This window comes from Lepidochelys kempii, chromosome 8, assembly GCF_965140285.1.
Source record: "Lepidochelys kempii isolate rLepKem1 chromosome 8, rLepKem1.hap1, whole genome shotgun sequence".
Taxonomy (NCBI): Eukaryota; Metazoa; Chordata; order Testudines; family Cheloniidae; genus Lepidochelys; species Lepidochelys kempii.
Genome location: NC_136387.1, coordinates 14370944 through 14388785, shown reverse-complemented (window position 1 = coordinate 14388785; position 17842 = coordinate 14370944). Strand labels below are relative to the sequence as shown.

At 36.4% G+C, this 17842-nt stretch overlaps 1 protein-coding gene across 16 annotated transcripts in view; it reads left to right on the top strand.

Moving 5' to 3' along the window:
- RAPGEF6 (Rap guanine nucleotide exchange factor 6) overlaps positions 1-17842 on the top strand; it is a 227803-nt gene that overhangs the window by 162186 nt on the left and 47775 nt on the right. For 11 of the 16 annotated variants that reach the window (XM_073355612.2, XM_073355616.2, XM_073355615.2 and 8 more), the window contains 8 exons: positions 818-970; positions 1526-1690; positions 4626-4733; positions 5107-5310; positions 6272-6380; positions 8419-8662; positions 14857-15014; positions 16350-16364. In XM_073355612.2, coding sequence (XP_073211713.1) covers positions 818-970; positions 1526-1690; positions 4626-4733; positions 5107-5310; positions 6272-6380; positions 8419-8662; positions 14857-15014; positions 16350-16364 — 1156 coding nt within the window. The remainder of the gene's footprint in view (positions 1-817; positions 971-1525; positions 1691-4625; positions 4734-5106; positions 5311-6271; positions 6381-8418; positions 8663-14856; positions 15015-16349; positions 16365-17842) is intronic. The other 5 variants (XM_073355611.2, XM_073355605.2, XM_073355614.2 and 2 more) reach the window with 1 other exon arrangement.

Genomic DNA, 17842 nt, shown 5'->3' with positions numbered 1-17842 from the left:
AAAAAGTAGGATTGCCAACAGTCCCTTATTAAAAGGCATGTTTTCCACTCTGTACAACAAGATCAGGAGTTGCTGAGTGCTGCAAAAAGCAGCAAGAATTACCGCTGGTGATTGTAGGTGAGTACTGATTATTATTATTATTATTAATAATTATGATAACAATATCGGGAGAAAGGGAAGGACAGGGATGCTAAAAAAAGTCCCTTATTTTTGAAATGCAATGTTGGCAACCCTAACTAAAAGTTCCCTCGTGCAAGTTACAGGGCTACATTAACACACACTAGGGAACTTTTGGTGTGGGCCAGCAGGGTCCACACGCGCTAGTTAGTGCACAACAAGCTAGTATGGACTAGAATTCATACTGTTCTAGTACAAACTAAAACACTATATAGACAAGCCCTTAGTTGTCGGTTCTCCCTTCTTATTTTGGAACAATTTTCTTGTATGTTGCTATCATCTGAGAAACAGGAACTTCTGTGTTGTGCTGAAGTAGCTATTTACCACTTAAGGTCATGGTATTTCTGTGTGTTTGAAATGCTTTAAGAACAGTTAAACAGAAAATATCCATTTCCACTTTTTACAAGCTAAGTTCTCTTTTAAGATTGGTCTTTGCACAGTAACTTGTAGTACTGTATGAGGGATTATCAATTTAACTTGGACTCTGTTTACAATTTAATATCTAGTGGAACTGGACAGGACTGGACTGATGTCAAATGGTATGCTATCGCTATTGCATTACGTTTGCCCAGGTTTAGTGCGTGGAGATGTGTTTATGTACTACAGGTTTATTAATTGTCCCCATATTGTTCTGGGTCAGTTTGTTTGTATAGCCCAGCAGGATTACTGGCGGATTCTGAACCATGTGGAAAAAAACACTCATAAAGTCGAGGAAGAAGGAGAAATTGTTATGGTAAAGGAGCACAGAGAGCTAGATCGCAGTGGAACCAGGAAAGGACATATAGTTATTAAGGTGATTTTCTTTATTTACTTAATATTCTACCTGTCAATCGCTAAAAATGTAATTTGTCAGAAAATACAGTGGGAACCTGGAACAGATATTCACATTTGTCTGTCCTACAACAGCTCAATAGAGAGTTGATTAGAAAGGATTTATATTTTTATATAAATACAAAATCTGCTTCCTATTAATAAAGCAGGATCTATTCAGTACATATTTTCTGGTTTTATGTTAGAAACCACTGGTAGTGTCTTTACATGCATTAATCTGTGTTTTCTTGGATTAGAAGAGGGATTTTAAAACATACTAAAAAATCGATGGAGTGTTATTGTGTGTGCAAACCAAATGCTATTATAAATGCCAAGATAGTGCATAGTCTTACAAAATGTTTAATATGTGAACTGAACTTAAACACACTGATACTTTTTCTTTCTAAGAGTTTATCAGTCACTCAGTTTAATTTGAAAAAAAAGGTGCACTATGCATGCTTCAAAGCCTGGATATCATCACTGGGGTGATGATACTGTGTGATACTTCCTGAAAGCCTTTTGCACTTCTATTTTTAAGGCAACACCAGAGCGACTCATCATGCATTTAATAGAAGAACATTCTATTGTGGACCCAACTTATATAGAAGATTTCCTTTTAACATATAGGACATTTCTATCAAGCCCATTGGAAGTTGGGGATAAACTCCTAGAGTGGTTTAGAGTGGACAACCTCAGGGATAAGGTTGGTGTCAAATGAACAGACCAGCTTTTGTGGTGAAAATATTATCGATCTTTAACCTTTTTTTGTGGTGCTGATAAAGTCTGACTGTTCCATGATGATCTAAAAATAAATATTTTTATAGCAATATATTTCAGTAGCATAAAAAGGTATTCTTCCACATAGTTGCACACATGTAAGTTTTGATTCTAAATTCAGATATGCCAGATCATAGCCTCTAAAATGTGTAAATGCTGATCTTAATATGTAAATGCCAGTGTATCTGAAATCTAAGTCAAGACCTATTGTTCACAAATTCCACATAGAGCAAATATTTTCAACTCTCTCATATTCTGGGTACAATCAGCCCTCTCAGAAGACCCATTTTTGCCAGTAATTCAGGTCAAGTAAGTGTCCATAATTTTCTGGGCATATCACTGTTGCTTTCATGACAGCATTGGACCTATCTTCCATTGTTTTCTTGGAAAATAGCTTTCCAAGGCTGCAAGTACATTTGATTTAAGCAGCTTTCTACAAACCATGCACCTGAAGTTATGCCACCACAGAAAAGGGTTGTAGATGGTGCAATTGATGAAATTACAATACTTCTGTATATGGAAGTAAGTGAAGTTCTGTATGAATATACACGTGCGCACAAAATAAAACCTATATGGTCTGATGGTTTTTGTTCGTAGCCTATTCAAAACAGATGGCAATAACGTTCTTAGCTGACTTTTTTCATATATACTAGAGTTGACCTAGAACAAAACCTGTTGACCAGTGAAGGAGCTAGTATTTAAAATTACAGTCTTTTCTGTGTTTTGCAGCTAATTCCATGTTGTTCTTTCTCCCTTTTTTGTGCCATGCATTTTGACAATTAGTGTTAGTTGGTTTTTTTTTTAAATTAAAAATGTGAAAATTGTGTAGATCCACAGAGAATATCTGCCACATGATTTTAGTAGTCTGTCTGACCTGATTATTCCATATTGTGACAGAATGTACTTCTGTGTCCACATCCTACACACTATTGTAATAAAGTATTGCTTGTGAGATACCATTTAAAAACTCATAGTTTGCTGATCAATAATGTCATGGCAAAATGCACGTAGCAGTATTGTTATTATATGTGAAGTTATAAACATAAGATGAGGTCATGACTAAAACTATGTTTTCCAGGGGAGTGTGGGGAGTGGCCAAACCAGTCCCTCAAAGACAAAGGGCAAGCTGATACTTCAGGCAGGTGTAAACAACGTTGATGGGCCATTACTTGCTAAGTGGCCATCTTTTTTGGCAGGAAAAGGGATGGGGCAAAAAAATCTACATCTTAGCACAGAAACAGCATGGAGTTTCCTTCCACACAGACTGCCTGTCATCCTGAATTTCGTCTGGAAATGTTTTCCAAGGGGGAAGGAACTGACACTATAAAAGGGGGAACAAACACCCCAAGGCACCCCTCCTCTCTTGCTCTCACTCTCTTTGTCCATTGATTCACTGCACTAGAAGGAACAAAGAAAGCAGCCATTAAACAGAAGAAGGGGTCTTGGCCTTATAAGTTTGGCCACTAAGACTGTTGAGTGCAAGTGTTGAGAGAACTTTCTTTCAATTTAACATAGTTTGTTAAGTTAGGCATTAGTTACATTTATTCTTTATTTTTCTTGTAACCATTTCTGACTTTTATACCTCATTACTTGTATTCATTTAAAATCTATCTCTTTTTGTAGTTAATAAACTTGTTTTATTGTTTTATTTAATCCAGTGTGTTTGTTTGGGGAAACTCCATTTGGGATGATAAAATATGTGCATAATATTCCCATTGATGAAATAACAGACCTATATAAATTTGTATTGTCCAGGAGAGAGCTGGGCAGTACAGGGCAAACATTTCAGGGGGAAAATCTGGGATTGGAAGTGTGTTGGGTTCACCCTGCAGTATAATTCAAGCTAGTAAGAGCCTACGTGTGGCTGGCTGACTGCAGTATACACGCAGACATATAACTGGGAGTGACTTCCATGCCGGAGGCTGTTTGTGAGCAATCCAGACTGGAAGCTACAGCAGCAAAGCATTGTAAAGGACACCCCGGGCTAGAAGGCAGGGGTGACACAGCTGTTCATTAATCTGGATTGTGCCCTGGGTATGTCACACACATGTCAAGCACTTTAAAGATTTTTCTTTTCTGTGCATAATGAAGAGTGACTTAAAAATGGGCTGAGTATATAGATACTAAAAATGACTTGGGAGGGGGGCCTGGGTTGGATAACATTTTTACCAATGTGAAACTAAAAGCACTTGTGCATACAGCAACTTTTTTGTGGACTTGCAAAGAAAGAAAACTGTCTCAGCAAATAAAATAGGAAGTAATTTATTTTTAGACAAAAGAAACTGCTGTAATTGTTGAGCACTTTTGTTTAATAGAGATTTGAGCAATTGACAGGCTGACTATATTATGAGAGTTGTATAGTAATTCTGAAGCACAGTCAACTGCATTGTCAAAAAATGGAGATAAAGGTTCTCAGGATGTAATGTTTTATTGTTACTATACATTTCCTAGAAATGCTTAAAAAATTGACTGATCATTCACAGTGGCAATTTGAAAAGTGTAAGGTTTCTGAATTAAGCAAAACTAAAAGTACTAGAAGGGAAATTAATTGGCGTTGACTTTGTGTCACTGTAGATAGTAGCCCAGCCCCTCAGATCAAATTTGATTTTTTCTTTTCTGATCAGTTTAATTGTGCAGTGGAGGAAAATGACTCGGGGATTATTTAAAAGCAGTAAAAGTGATCTCTGCTTTTGGTTTACTTCTGTGAAAAGTCTGTGTAGCATCAGTGTCGAAAATAATGGCATATCAGATTAAATCCACACAAACAAATGTGTTTACAATGTACATCATCTTTTTCCTTACTATTAACTCCAAAACCAACCCATCCAAAAACCACCCTCATGTTTATCTTGTTTCTGAAGGTCACCAGAGTGGTCTTATTGTGGGTGAACAATCATTTTAATGATTTTGAAGGAGATCCTGCTATGACACGATTTCTGGAAGAATTTGAAAAAAACTTGGAAAATACGGTAGGACTAAAAAGTATCAGTGTCATGCTTTCCACTGAGGTGGGTTTTTTCCATCTGTGATTTAAGAATATTTTAAAAAGTCTTTGTGCTAGAAGAAGACAATCTACAGTCAGCTTTTAACACAGTCCTATTTGGTCTAAATTGTACATATGGTTGTACAGAATCAAACAGAAATGAGTAGTCTATACAATTTTACTATCTCTTGATGGTATTTCAAGAAAGAAAAGGGTTTGGGGTTTGTTTGTTTTTTTAGTAAGAATTGGATCCTTAAGTTCATAAATCCTTTTTTCTGTGGCATTGTTCTTTTCAGTTGTTCTTCCAATTCTAGATGAAGAAACATTGCATTCCTTTGTGTGTCTCTTCTGATTTACAGAAAATGAAGGGTCACCTCAGGTTGTTGAATATTGCCTGTGCTGCTAAGGCAAAGTGGAGGCAAATTACTCTGCAAAAACCTTCCAGAGACTCACCGCTCTTTTTCTGTCTAGTTGGAGGAAGTGACAAGGGTTTTGGCATTTTTGTAGAGACTGTAGAAACAGGCAGCAAAGCAGCAGAAGCTGGACTTAAGCGTGGTGATCAGGTAAGAAAGGGCATAAAATTATTCATGTTTCAGATGTAATTTTAATAAAAATCCCTCCTGGTTCAACCGAGTACAGTAAATGCCAGATAACATTTGTCTGAAATATAAGACTTAAAATATTACTAATTTGCTCATTATGTTTACCAAACTATGTAGTATTTTAAAGATTTGCAGTTTGCATCTACAGTTCTCTTCTATAGCTAATATATATATGAAAAAACTCCAAAAATATCCTGATCATGGTTTGTTTTAGGAAACACTGATAAAAAGGGTTGTAATGGGGTACACTCACTCTCGCGAGTGCCCCCTAGCTGAGTGTGTGCCTACACACACACACTGTTTGTTGTGGGTCTTTGCTGACTCAACCCTACGGCCAAATCTCACACAGTCTGTTTGGGTGATAAAAGCAAAGCAAACTCCTTCTGGGATATAAGTCCAACCGGGGGCCTATTTCAGCACCCTCTGTAAGGTCCTTCAATGTGCAGTCCTATCCTAGGGCTCAGTCTTCAATCAGTCCAGCAGGGCCTATGAAAGTACCCTGGCCAAACTGTGTCTCAGCCCCTTTTGGGCTCCCTCAAATTATCCTGGCTCTTTAAGCAGTCCTGGCCCTGGAGTGGGATCACATCCCCCAGGGCTTCCTGCCTGGAGACTCTTTGCTTCTCTGGGCCTTTCTGGTCCTACCTCTTTAGCTGTGCCACTGAAAGACTTCAGTTTCCCTTCTGGGTGCATCAAAGTCTGACATGTTTGTAGGACATACTTATATTTAAATTGTAGCAGCTAATTTATTTGGATATTTAATAATGCATGTTTTCATAATACCACTCTGATATGTAGCTGTATTGTAACTTCTGAAGCATTTCTTGTATCTTTTTTATAATATTAAATAGTAAATGTAGAGAATGGAAAACCTTTTGTGACATTTAATCTAAAAATTCAGGTTTTTTTCTGTTTCTCCTACAAGATAATGGAAGTAAATGGACAGAACTTTGAGAACATTACATTTGTAAAAGCTGTTGAAATCTTGAGGAACAATACTCATCTTTCCATTACTGTAAAAACAAACATTTTTGGTGAGTAGGCTTGCATAGCCAATGTACAATGAAGGCATCAGGGCCGCACTAAGTTCCACCCAATTTCCTGTGACCCCAAGGAGCCATTCTAGGAGTTGATGATCACCAGATCCCAGAGGCCATGTCCCTTTTTTGCCTGGGTACTTCCCCTATGCCAGGGTCTGCATGTGGGGGAAGGTGGGAGGGGGCGTAGAGGCAGCATAACCAGCTCTGTGCTCTCTGGGAAATCCTCATGTGACCATTTAAGCAGCTTTATGGGACCTTCACACAAAGGGGGCCGATAATCTGACCAAAAGTTTATTCACAAATCCTCTCTGTCACTGGTTTTGACAAGAAATAGCAAAAGATGTAAAATCAGGTTTTTTAAAAAACTTAATAATGGGTGTGAGAGCCATAACATCTTTTTACATCTGAAAGAGAAAATAGAGAATGTATAAAGTATATGTGCAATATCCATTTTAACTTTACATTGTCATTTATTTACAAATAACTTTTTAAAATCTCTGTCAAAATATTGGTTATTTTTCTATAACCCAGGGCATACATGGTCTGCATCCAAGAGCACAAATACTACTACAGTAAGAACAAGATTCCCCCTAAACATACATGGTTTCTTTTCTTTGATTTATGTTATATCTGAGGTTGCTGGGGTCCTTTCCTCTCCTGGGTCTCATCTGCTACTTCTAATTATTTGTCTTTCTTCACTATTGATTTTCTGTTTTTAATTTTTTTTCTTTACATCACTGTAGAGGTCAAAAAATGGCATGAACTTAACTATAGCTTATTGTCACAAACAAAATGAGTACAAAAACAATTTAAAAAAACCCTTTTCATCAGATAACGTATGGTAATACAAGGTGACATGCAACAGTACACCCACTTGTACAACCTTCCTCTATCCGCTTACTCTGGTGCTTACTCTGTCCGCTGCTTGATGTATTTTAACAAATCCATCAGCTGAATCCCTTTGCAAAGACTGTACTTGCTATTCTAATTTTTTAATAGTGCTAAATGACTAATATGGAGCTAGTGAGTTATCAGAGAATATATCAGTGAATCCCTATGCTCACACCAGAATTTCTCCTACAAAGGCATACAGTCCTAAATTTTGCTATGTAATAGAAGCATGCAATTTGATTTCTTATTTGTGCATAATATGTGCTGCCTGCCTGGTTTGGGTGGAAAACGTGAGTAATCAGCACTGTGCAGCTGTAAGTTGTGTTTCAGTGAGCACAGCCATATGTGTTCAACTGAAAACACTACATTTCTCTGATGTCAGCAACCTCAAAGAGATAAAAAAAATAAACTGCTTGGCAGGCATTCATGTACAGCTTTGAAGGGTAGGGTATTATGTTATATAACCAAAACACAAATAAAATAGGTATAACTTTTTTCCCCATGGAATGTTTTTTTCTGGAAATGTCATTGTTACCAGTTGACCAGTTATATCTGATAAGTGTAAAAGAATATTGGATGTGGAATATATTTGATAATATCAATGAAGATAAAAGAAGCGTCAGTCAGTAAAGTGGTAAAGTGACAATCAGTCTTACGGTTGTTCTTAAGAAAACATCTGCATCCCATTACCTAAGAGATACAGACAAAAAGGTTGATTAATGTAAATGTAATGTTTCCCTTTTATCCAGTTAATTGTCTGTAGTGGATGTTAGCAAAGTTTTATGAAATGTGTTGTAATGTTTATTAATAAGAAAAGTGAAAATGATGAAATTTCTTCTACTACTTCATTTGTGATTGGAAATTCCCTCCAGTGCAGTAGTTTTCTCTTTGCAGTCTGTTTTCCTTTAGTCATTTAGGGCCGCCTCTCTCTCCCATTGAATTCAATAGCAAAACTCCACTTGATTTCAGTGGGAAGAGGAAAGGAATATTAAATTGACCATATTGTTAGTGTGCATGTTAACAACTATACTATTCAGTATTTATTTTATAGTGGTAGGTGGGGATGGGCAGAAGAAGGGTTAAAAGAACAAGCTTTCCAGGAGGTAAAAAGAAATTATAATAGGTTTATCTTCTTTTACAGTGTTTAAAGAGCTGCTTAGCAGGATAGGACAGGAGAAAAATGGAGTCCCCCATATTCCAAAAATTGCAGAAAAGAAAAGTAATCGCTACTCCATCCCAGATATGCCCGGAGATATGGAACAGATGTTTCCATGCGAGAAAGGAAACAAGAAAATCAAAGCAAACACTGTATCTGGTGGAAGAAATAGAATCAGGAAAATTTTAGACAAGACACGATTCAGCATCTTGCCTCCCAAACTATTTAGGTAGGTTAGACTGTTCTGGTAGAAGAGTAACCGTTGTCTAATAAGCTGTTATTTTCTAAGTGGCTTAGAATTTTCAGGTTTTATGTGACTGTTGTTTTTTATATACGTATAAGAAAACCGCAGCAAATATGACTAGCAACTGTAGAATTAGACCAAAATAGGTTTGAAAATGCCTTTTCCTTTAATGTGCCTAATTTCAAACCTGCTTTTCTTTTACATCATTTTGAATGCCTATCCACAATATAATTCAAATATCTGATTGATTGTCATTATTCTCTTTAGCACTAATTGTTATAGCATGAATGTGAGGAACTACCTGTGCAATCTGGGCACTGGGAAGCATTAATTAAGTAGCTTTCAGTTTAAAATGAGTGGATATGTTAAATCTGTTCAGGTGCTTTTGTCTATAGCAACCCATTTGGATTAACACCTTTTGTAGCTGTATTTGGAAAAGTGTTTTATGTATGGAATTTTTTCCCTTATGCACGTGGTTCAGTACCTGAAGTTGAATGTACAGTATTCCTTTAATATTTGTTCTGTGATTTACAGTTCAGAAACCTCAACTCAAATCATACAGTAATGACTACTAGCCTTCCAGCTACCAACACCCTGTTATATTCTGAATATATTTACAACATATTCAAAGACGAATTGTTTTAAGTGCTAAGAATTATTCTGGATAAGACAAAGCAAATGTAACAGTCTTAAATTACATGTTCTAGGTATTTCAGTGAGCAAACATAGAAATATAATAACACCTCGTTTATTGAGTTTGGATTTGCATTTTAATACATTTGATGTTAACAAAAGTAGAACAACTTTATTTCACAAAAGTTAAACCTGGAAAAGGCCTAATTGGTCAACTTATTTACCCCTTTTCCACCTTTGTTGTTATTCTTTAGTGCTTTGTGTCCTATGTTGTGTCCTGACTCAAGCACTGGCACATCAACAATTTGCCTTGGGACACTATTTCAATAGACTAATAGGTCTTATTGTTACGACACTTGTCTTGATAATTCAGCTACGTTTTTCTAGTGCTCACTTTCATCCTATTCCTCCTAATTATAAACAAGTTGGACCATTTCCACCCACCCCCAACCTCCTCAAAATCAGTATACTTTTCTTTTAGTCCTTAAGTACATAGAATATCTATAACAATGGCAGAAGTGCTTTAATATAACATGAGATCGAAGTGTGATGCCATTTTAAAGACTAAGAAACATCCCTATCATAGTTCATTTTTCCCCAATGTTAACTTAAATTCAGACATCAGTTGTCAAAGTGGAATCTTCATATGTTGTTTTTATTAGGTCTTTGCATCTGCTTGATTTTGTGCTTTTTTTTGTTGTTTTTGTCATCTGGCTTTCTCTTCTGTATAAACCTTGTTATTTACATTCCTCAGTAGAATCATAGAATTGTTGAAATGTTTACAGTATTTTTCTTGTGTTTTCAACATTGTCTTCTTTCTGTTACTGCATCACCTTCTCAGGGGATTGTTTTGGTAAGAAATTGCCTAATTATATGTTTTTGGGGGTGTACCAATACAACTTTCTCACAAGCATGGATGCTTTTTCACTTCTGTGCAGTTTCTTTGGTACTGTTGAATAGCATATATAATTCCAGTACTTTTCTTGCTATAAACTCAAGTCTTACCATTAAGTTTTCATCATCTCATGGGATTTATAGCACCATACGCTGAAAAGTATTGCATCACCCCACTTCTGCCCCTGTGCAATGTGTGGGATGCTTGTAGAATTTTGTGAGGTTACTGCACAATTACATTGAACCCATTTTGGTGATCCGATAATACGATTATAAGCAAGCCTACCATGCCTTTCAGCTGGTGGCCCTATACAGGAAAGAAAAACTGGCACCAGAATTTTGAGTACTCCACTGGGACTAAAAAATTAGGTATCTTGAAAATGCTCGCAGTTTGTAGTATGTTTTTATACTTACCTTAAATTGGTTAGTCTCTAAGGTGCCACAAGTACTCCTTTTCTTTGTAAAAATGATGCCCAACTTGATATTCCCTTTGGTGTTTCATTTCTTTTCTCACATCTTCTCAGTTCCAGTCTTTGACATAAATTTTTTCAGCTCAATAAATCAACACTGTTATCCTTATTGATAAGAACACCACCACCCAAACTATAGTATCTGCTTCTCCCTCTTCATCTTCATCCTCTAATTCACCCCACACTTTGACTTGATTTTGCCATCTGCATTTCATCAATCTATAATTTGTTTACATTTCCATCAGATGCTATACTCACTACTTCTCTGCAGAAAAGCTTACTCTTATTTTCATTTCCTCTCACCTACACTGTTGTAATTCGTGCTCCCTTTCCCCTTAATTGTGTCCTAAAGTTGCAACCCTTCAGACCTCAGTTTGTCCAAAAAGTACCCCAGCTCATTCTCTCTGTCTACCCAAAAGCAGAAACACTACTGCTTGCATTCTCAGAAATCTTCACTGGCTTCTCCATTTCTAAATCAGCACACAATTCTTTGTCTTTGTTTTTAAAACCCTTTCCCCCAATCTCTAATCCATTTTTTTCTGATCCTTAGCCTGTTTCTGAAGCTTCCTTGGTTCTCCTCTTCCTTTTTTCCCCCATGACAGTCACTGTAACCTCACCATCTGGAGCAGAACCTGATTTACTCGGTCTCTTTGCAAATTGTATCTTCAGATCCATCTTTCTTCCTTGTTCTGAGACTCTTAACCTTCTTTGTATAATATATTATCCCACTCTTTTGCTTAATCATTGTCCCTGAAACTTGGCCATTTTCCCTCCTCACCTCTGTCCTATTACAACTATAGATGTTGCCTCTGGCATATTTTAATTTACTGTTATGATTGACTAGAATAATATGTGCTGTCATTAATGATACTTTTGTCTGAGCAATGCTGCATAAAATTGTAGTTATGTATTTTATACAGTACTATAAATAGAGGTGAGATGTATGTAAATGCCTTAATTACATAAAAAAGACTCCAGTGGAAACATTAAAATGAGAGATGAGATAGTTTTGGTTTCATATGGATAGAAACTTTGAGAAATTAAAGTAACCAAAATGTGTTCTGCTAAATAAACCAAAGGGATTTCTTCTTCCTATATCTTAATGCAGAACTCCTCCCTGACTTCCCCGAAATAATACTTAAGAAAAAGTACTTTGCAAATAAATATACACAAAGCCATCAACGTAGTTGATTGTTTTGGGAGGGGTGCTACTAAAATTCCATTTAATAATGGGTAAGACTTTTAAAATTCATTTTACTCTCTGCCACAAGTGAATTATGTTCTTGCTTCCTATATAGAAGCATGACCTGGTGGCTAGAGATTTTTTTTTTCTTTTCTTTTTTTTTTTTAAGATGAGTGGCCAAATGCTTACAGTTTTTGCTTTGGCTGCAATTTTCTCAGGGCTGCAACTCTTTCTAGCTTGATGCACCACTCTGCCTAATGTTAGTCACCCTTTATAGTTTTTGTGCTTGGGCCTCTGATTTGCCTTTTTACTCAGTTGATTTGTGTTGCTGGAACACAAATCAAGAAAAGCAGGGTGTGCAAACATCAGCACAAATCAGGTACAAATATCAGCAATTCCTCTTCTTCTTGGAAATATGAACTTTCCCTTTTTATGATCCTGTGAAAGGCCCCAGGTTCCCTGTGGATCTTCCACTTCCCTATTGAGAGCCCAATTTGCAGGATTAAACAGGTCTAGCAGTTTCTCTGCTGGACCTCAGGTGCTGCTTCATTCAGCTCTTGTGTACTTCGTCATGTAATACTCTGGAGCATTTCTGACTGGGGAAGAACCAGAATAGGAAATGTGAAAGCAGTAGCATCCAGGTCCCTTAGAAAAGCTGCTGGATTCAGAGATGTGTTCCTCAATGGCAGTGCCCCTGTATGGGAGGAAGACAAAGGCAGTTTGCTTCATGTTGCAGAGAGAGCAGAGGTCCTTAGGAGATCACAGCATAATCTTAGTTAGGCAACCATCTATTTATTAGGGCGGTCAATTAATTGCAGTTAACTCATGCGATTAACTCAAAAAAATTAATTGTGATTAATTGCAGTTTTAATTGCACTGTTAAAAATAGAATACCAATTTAAATTTATTAAATATTTTGGATGTTTTTCTACATTTTCATATATATTGTAATCTGTGTTGTAGTTGAAACCAAAGTGTATATTTTATTACAAATATTTGCACTGTAAAAATGATAAAACAAGAAATAGTATTTTTTAATTCACCTCATACAAGTACTGTAGTACAATCTGTTGTGAAAGTGCAACTTACAAATGTAGATTTTTTTGTTTTTGTTTTTTGTTTTGTTACATAACTGCACTCAAAAACAAAACAATGTAAAACTTCAGAGTCTACAAGTCCACTCGGTTTGCAGGCGATACCAAGCTGGGAGGGGTTGCAAGTGCTTTGTAGGATAGGATTAAAATTCAAAATGATCTGGACAAACTGGAGAAATGGTCTGAAATAAATAGGATGAAATTCAATAAGGACAAATGCAAAGTACTCCATTTGGGAAGGAACAATCAGTTGCACTCATTCAAAATGGGAAATGGCTGCCTAGGAAGGAGTACTGCGGAAAGGGATCTGGTGGTCATAGTGGGCCACAAGCTAAATGAGTCAACAGTGTAACGCTGTTGCAAAAAAAGTGAACATCATTCTGGGATGTATTAGCAGGAGTGTTGTAAGCAAGATACAAGAAGTAATTCTTCCGCTTTACTCTGCGGTGATTAGGCCTCAGCTGGAGTATTGGGTCCTGTTCTGGTTGCCACATTTCAGGAAGGATGTGGACAAATTGTAGAGAGTCCAGAGAAGAGCAACAAAAATAATTAAAGGTCTAGAAAACATGACCTATAAGGGAAGATTGAAAAAATTGGGTTTGTTTAGTCTGGAAAAGAGAAGACTGAGGAGACATAACAGTTTTCAAGTATTAAGGAGGAGGAAGAAAAATTGTTTTTCTTAACCTTTGAGGATAGGACAAGAAGCAACGGGCTTAAATTGCAGCAGGAGGTTTAGGTTGGACATTAGGAAAAACTTCCTAAATGTCAGGGTGGTTAAGCACTAGAATAAATTGCTTAGGGAGGCTGTGGAATCTCCATCATTGGAGCTTTTTACGAGCAGGTTAAACAAACACCTGTCAGGAATGGTCTAGATAATTAATTCTGCCATGAGTGCAGGGGACTGGAGTAGATGACCTCTCGAGGTCCCCTCTAGTTCTATGATTCTATGATTGTTTTATTTTTAAATGTAGGGGGTTATGTACATAACTCTACATCTGTAAGTTCAACTTTCATGCTAAGAGATTGCACTACATTGCAATTAGGTACTTGCATTAGGTGAATAGAAAAACACTATTTTTTTCGTTTGTTTTTATACTGTGCAAATACTTGTAATCAAAAATAAATATGAAGTGAGCACTGTACACTTTGTATTCTATGTTGTAATTGAAATCAATGTGTTTGAAAATGTAGAAGACATCCAAAAATATTAAAATAAATGGTATTCTATTATTGTTTAACAGTGCGATTAATCAAGATAGCCCTAATTTTTATAATAAAAAAGATTAAAACATTTGGCCATAGCTAGTAAAGGCATAATCAGCTGCATTGTTCGTATGAAGTGCGTAGGGCCACCCATATGGAAATTTCTACTTCAGTGTTTTATGCTGTGCTGAGCAACACTTTCACCATCCCACTGGTGATGCTGTAAATGGGCATGAATGCCTTAGCCTACAATCTGTATTCTTTATACATCACCAAGCTAGTATGTCAGATACAAATATGTAAGTACTTATGTATTGGATAATTTTATAAGGTGTTTTACATTGTAGCTTGTTTGGAGCTATAGTGCTTTTACCTTCAAACATTTCTTTGCACTGAAGTCTCACCCTAATGTTTTTACTCTTTTGCAGAATTTTGGTAATGTTCAAAAGTAATCTATTAAGAAATGAAGTTAAATTAAACCAAAAGGACAGATTTATTCTGTGTTGAGATCACAAGGATTTTTCTTTTTTCTGGAATGTACTCTGTTTTAATCCATTTGATCTTGTGTTGTGCACCACATTGTTGTTAAGGAAGCTCTGACTTAGAGAAGGTTCTTGTTTTGCATCATTGCACCTACAGAGGAGAGATGATTTTTACTTTTGTATGGCCTAAATGTAAGTAATTTTTAAAACAATTTTACAGTGATGGCAGCGTAAGCCAGTCACAGGATGACAGTATTGTTGGAACAAGGCAGTGCAGACACAGTCTGGCCATAATGCCTATCCCTGGAACACTCTCATCAAGTAGTCCTGATCTGTTGCAGCCTACAACCAGCATGCTGGATTTTACTAATCCTTCAGGTAAAATAATACATTTCTCTATGTTCTGTATGTGTAATGAACTCTGCAACTCACTGGAGCACTCAGTCTGAGAATATATTAGTTGATGTAGCAAGGTCTATTTACAAATCAATATACAGAGATTCTGAGTGTTTACCTATTTTAGTAAAACCAAATATAAAGCTAATTTACAAAACTACAATTTTATTTACTGGTTCCTACCATTTATATAGTGTTTACAATGACATTGCCACAGCGAATAAAGGCTCCACAGCATTAGCTCACTTTTAAGCTTTATTTGCAACTTTTATTAAATGTACCAATTTGGGGGAAAACAATACCTTCTACTGGCAGTCAGCTGTGCTCACCTGTTCCTGCCATGGCCCTATCAGGTCCCAAACTGGAGAGAAACAACAAAACCCAAAAAAGAACCTCACCTCATAAGCCTGCATGCCAGGTCTCCTTTGCTGTAACTTGAGAGCTCGCTCCTTCTCTCCAGGCAAAAGCAGAACCTGCCATCTCAAGTGCCCTCCCATTTAGAGAGTTCTACCACAATTTTAGTGAGAGTGGCTTGGCCTTTTCTGCTCCCTCACACTTCTTTACCATCTCCTCCCAGTGCCTGTGCCCCTCGTACCATAGCTTCTGTTCATGTGCAGTCCAGGAAAAAACACTCCGAAAGCATATCAGGTAAAGGTAGGACCTGTAGGTACCGAGCTAGTGTTATTGGTCCCACACCTTGATGAGCATTTCATTCATTCAAATATATTTTTTAAAACGAAAATTAAAACTTTTCAGTTTTATTACTTATGCCTCTCTGTTGCTGCTGCTATAGGAATGGAGTGGCTGCAGGAGGCAAATGTTGATCATATGCAGCTGCCTGTCAAGCCAGAATCATGTTTCCTTATTCTATATGAAAATTCTAAGGATAATTATACATTCATTAAACTGCCTTTTGGCTAATATTTAATAAGTGTAACATATCTTTATCTTCATAACTTCTCTTGTAAAATCGATGTGCATATATATCTTATCTTATACATAAATATCCATGACAAATCACTTCCCTTCTTGCTGCAAATTCATTGTCTTTCTACATGTAACAAACATACTTTTTTCTAAAAATCTTGATTTAACATTGGTATAGGATTTTACATAGTCATTAGCTGTGGCCAGTTAATCTTTCTTAACCAGTATTCAGTTTAATAGTATTCCTGTGCAAAGTCATTTTTGAATGTAAGGAAGTCTAAAATATCTTTTTGGCAGATCAGCATATTACATTAATTTGACTATTATTCTTGTAATCTGTAGATTTTATGTTTACATAAACGGATTTATTTTTGTTTTTGCTGCCTGCAGCTGTTGGTTTTTACTGTAAGTATTCTGAATTCTGCCAGCCTAAACTTCTTTGTATTGCATGTCTTGTCTGTTGAAATGAACATAGTTTTAAATTGCCAATATTTGTTTACAATTTTTTATTTGCACCATAAACTTTATTATTAGGATTGTTGTTGTTGCTTATTGGACATTTGCATGCCCTGTAACCCATTTTTAACTAAACCAACTATTTATTTTGTGGGGGAGGTGGTGTTGCTTAGTGGGTAAAGCACTGAACTGAGCCTTAGGAGACATGGATTCTATTTCACTGGCCTACTGGGTGACTTTGGGCAAGTCACTTCCCCACCCTGTGCCTCAGTTTCCTCATCTGTAAAAAGGGGATAATGCTACTGACCTCCTCTGTAAAGCACTTGAAGATCTACTGATGAAAAGTGCTATATAAGGGCTGTGTGGTGGTGGTATGTTTGATTTTTTGTAATAAAACTTTTTGCTTGCCAACTTGAATGTTTTTTTCCCTATTATAATCACAAATTGAATCATGAATGGGAAAACAGATTTTTAAAAATGCTATTTACGTTTAAACAAACAGAAAAACCAGCAACAGAACCCAAATCAAAGTGATTGGCATCAGTATGTCTCTCTTTGTGACTGGCAAAATAAAGTAGTAAAATTTTTAAAAATGTGCATTCCTATTTCTAGATTCCAACTCATGTATTTTGTAGATTTTAACAGGTATATCAAGATAAGTTTCTTGGTAAATTTTCAAAATTGCATCAAAATTGTTTGCTTTAAATATTGAATTTGTAGGTATTTTTACATCAGATACTGTTAGTAAGAATCAGACGTTATAATGCTTGTTTATTCAGTACAGGCAGATTGTTTTGTAAGGTTTCATTACTCCTTTGAGGGTTATCGATAGATGGCCCTTTGTTGGTTTCTGATTCTTCTTACCAATGTATGCACTTTTTCATAATATATTTTACCCTGTTCGTTCTCAGCTTTTCCAATTCAAATTAATACTTACATAAAAATTATTTATTTTTACTTTTATCTAACAGTTCTTTCTCAGTACCCTCCCCCACCCATATGGGACATCTAACCTTTAGTTGTCCACCATTCATCAATATGACTGAGGCGGCTTTTACTATACAAATAAATACATAGCCTCGTAGTGAAAAAGTTGGTAGAATCAGTTTTCATTCACAATGTGATTTAGGCCCCCATTTTCTTAATACCTTGTTTCGTCCCCAGCTGCTGCAGGGCTACTTTTTCTTCCAACTGGGAAAGGCTGCTGGTATCAAATAATAAATTACTATTCTTTTCCCCTGGAAAAAGGGACTTCCTCTTGAATGGGCCCTTAGAATATGTGCTAACTATTCATGCTAAACTATTTGTTCGACCTTGTATTTACCAGCGACATTCTGCGTAACTTTCCCAGATCTGAGGAAAAGCTCTGTCTCACCATCACAAGTTGGTTCAATAAAAGACATTCTCTCACCCAGCTTGTTTCACTA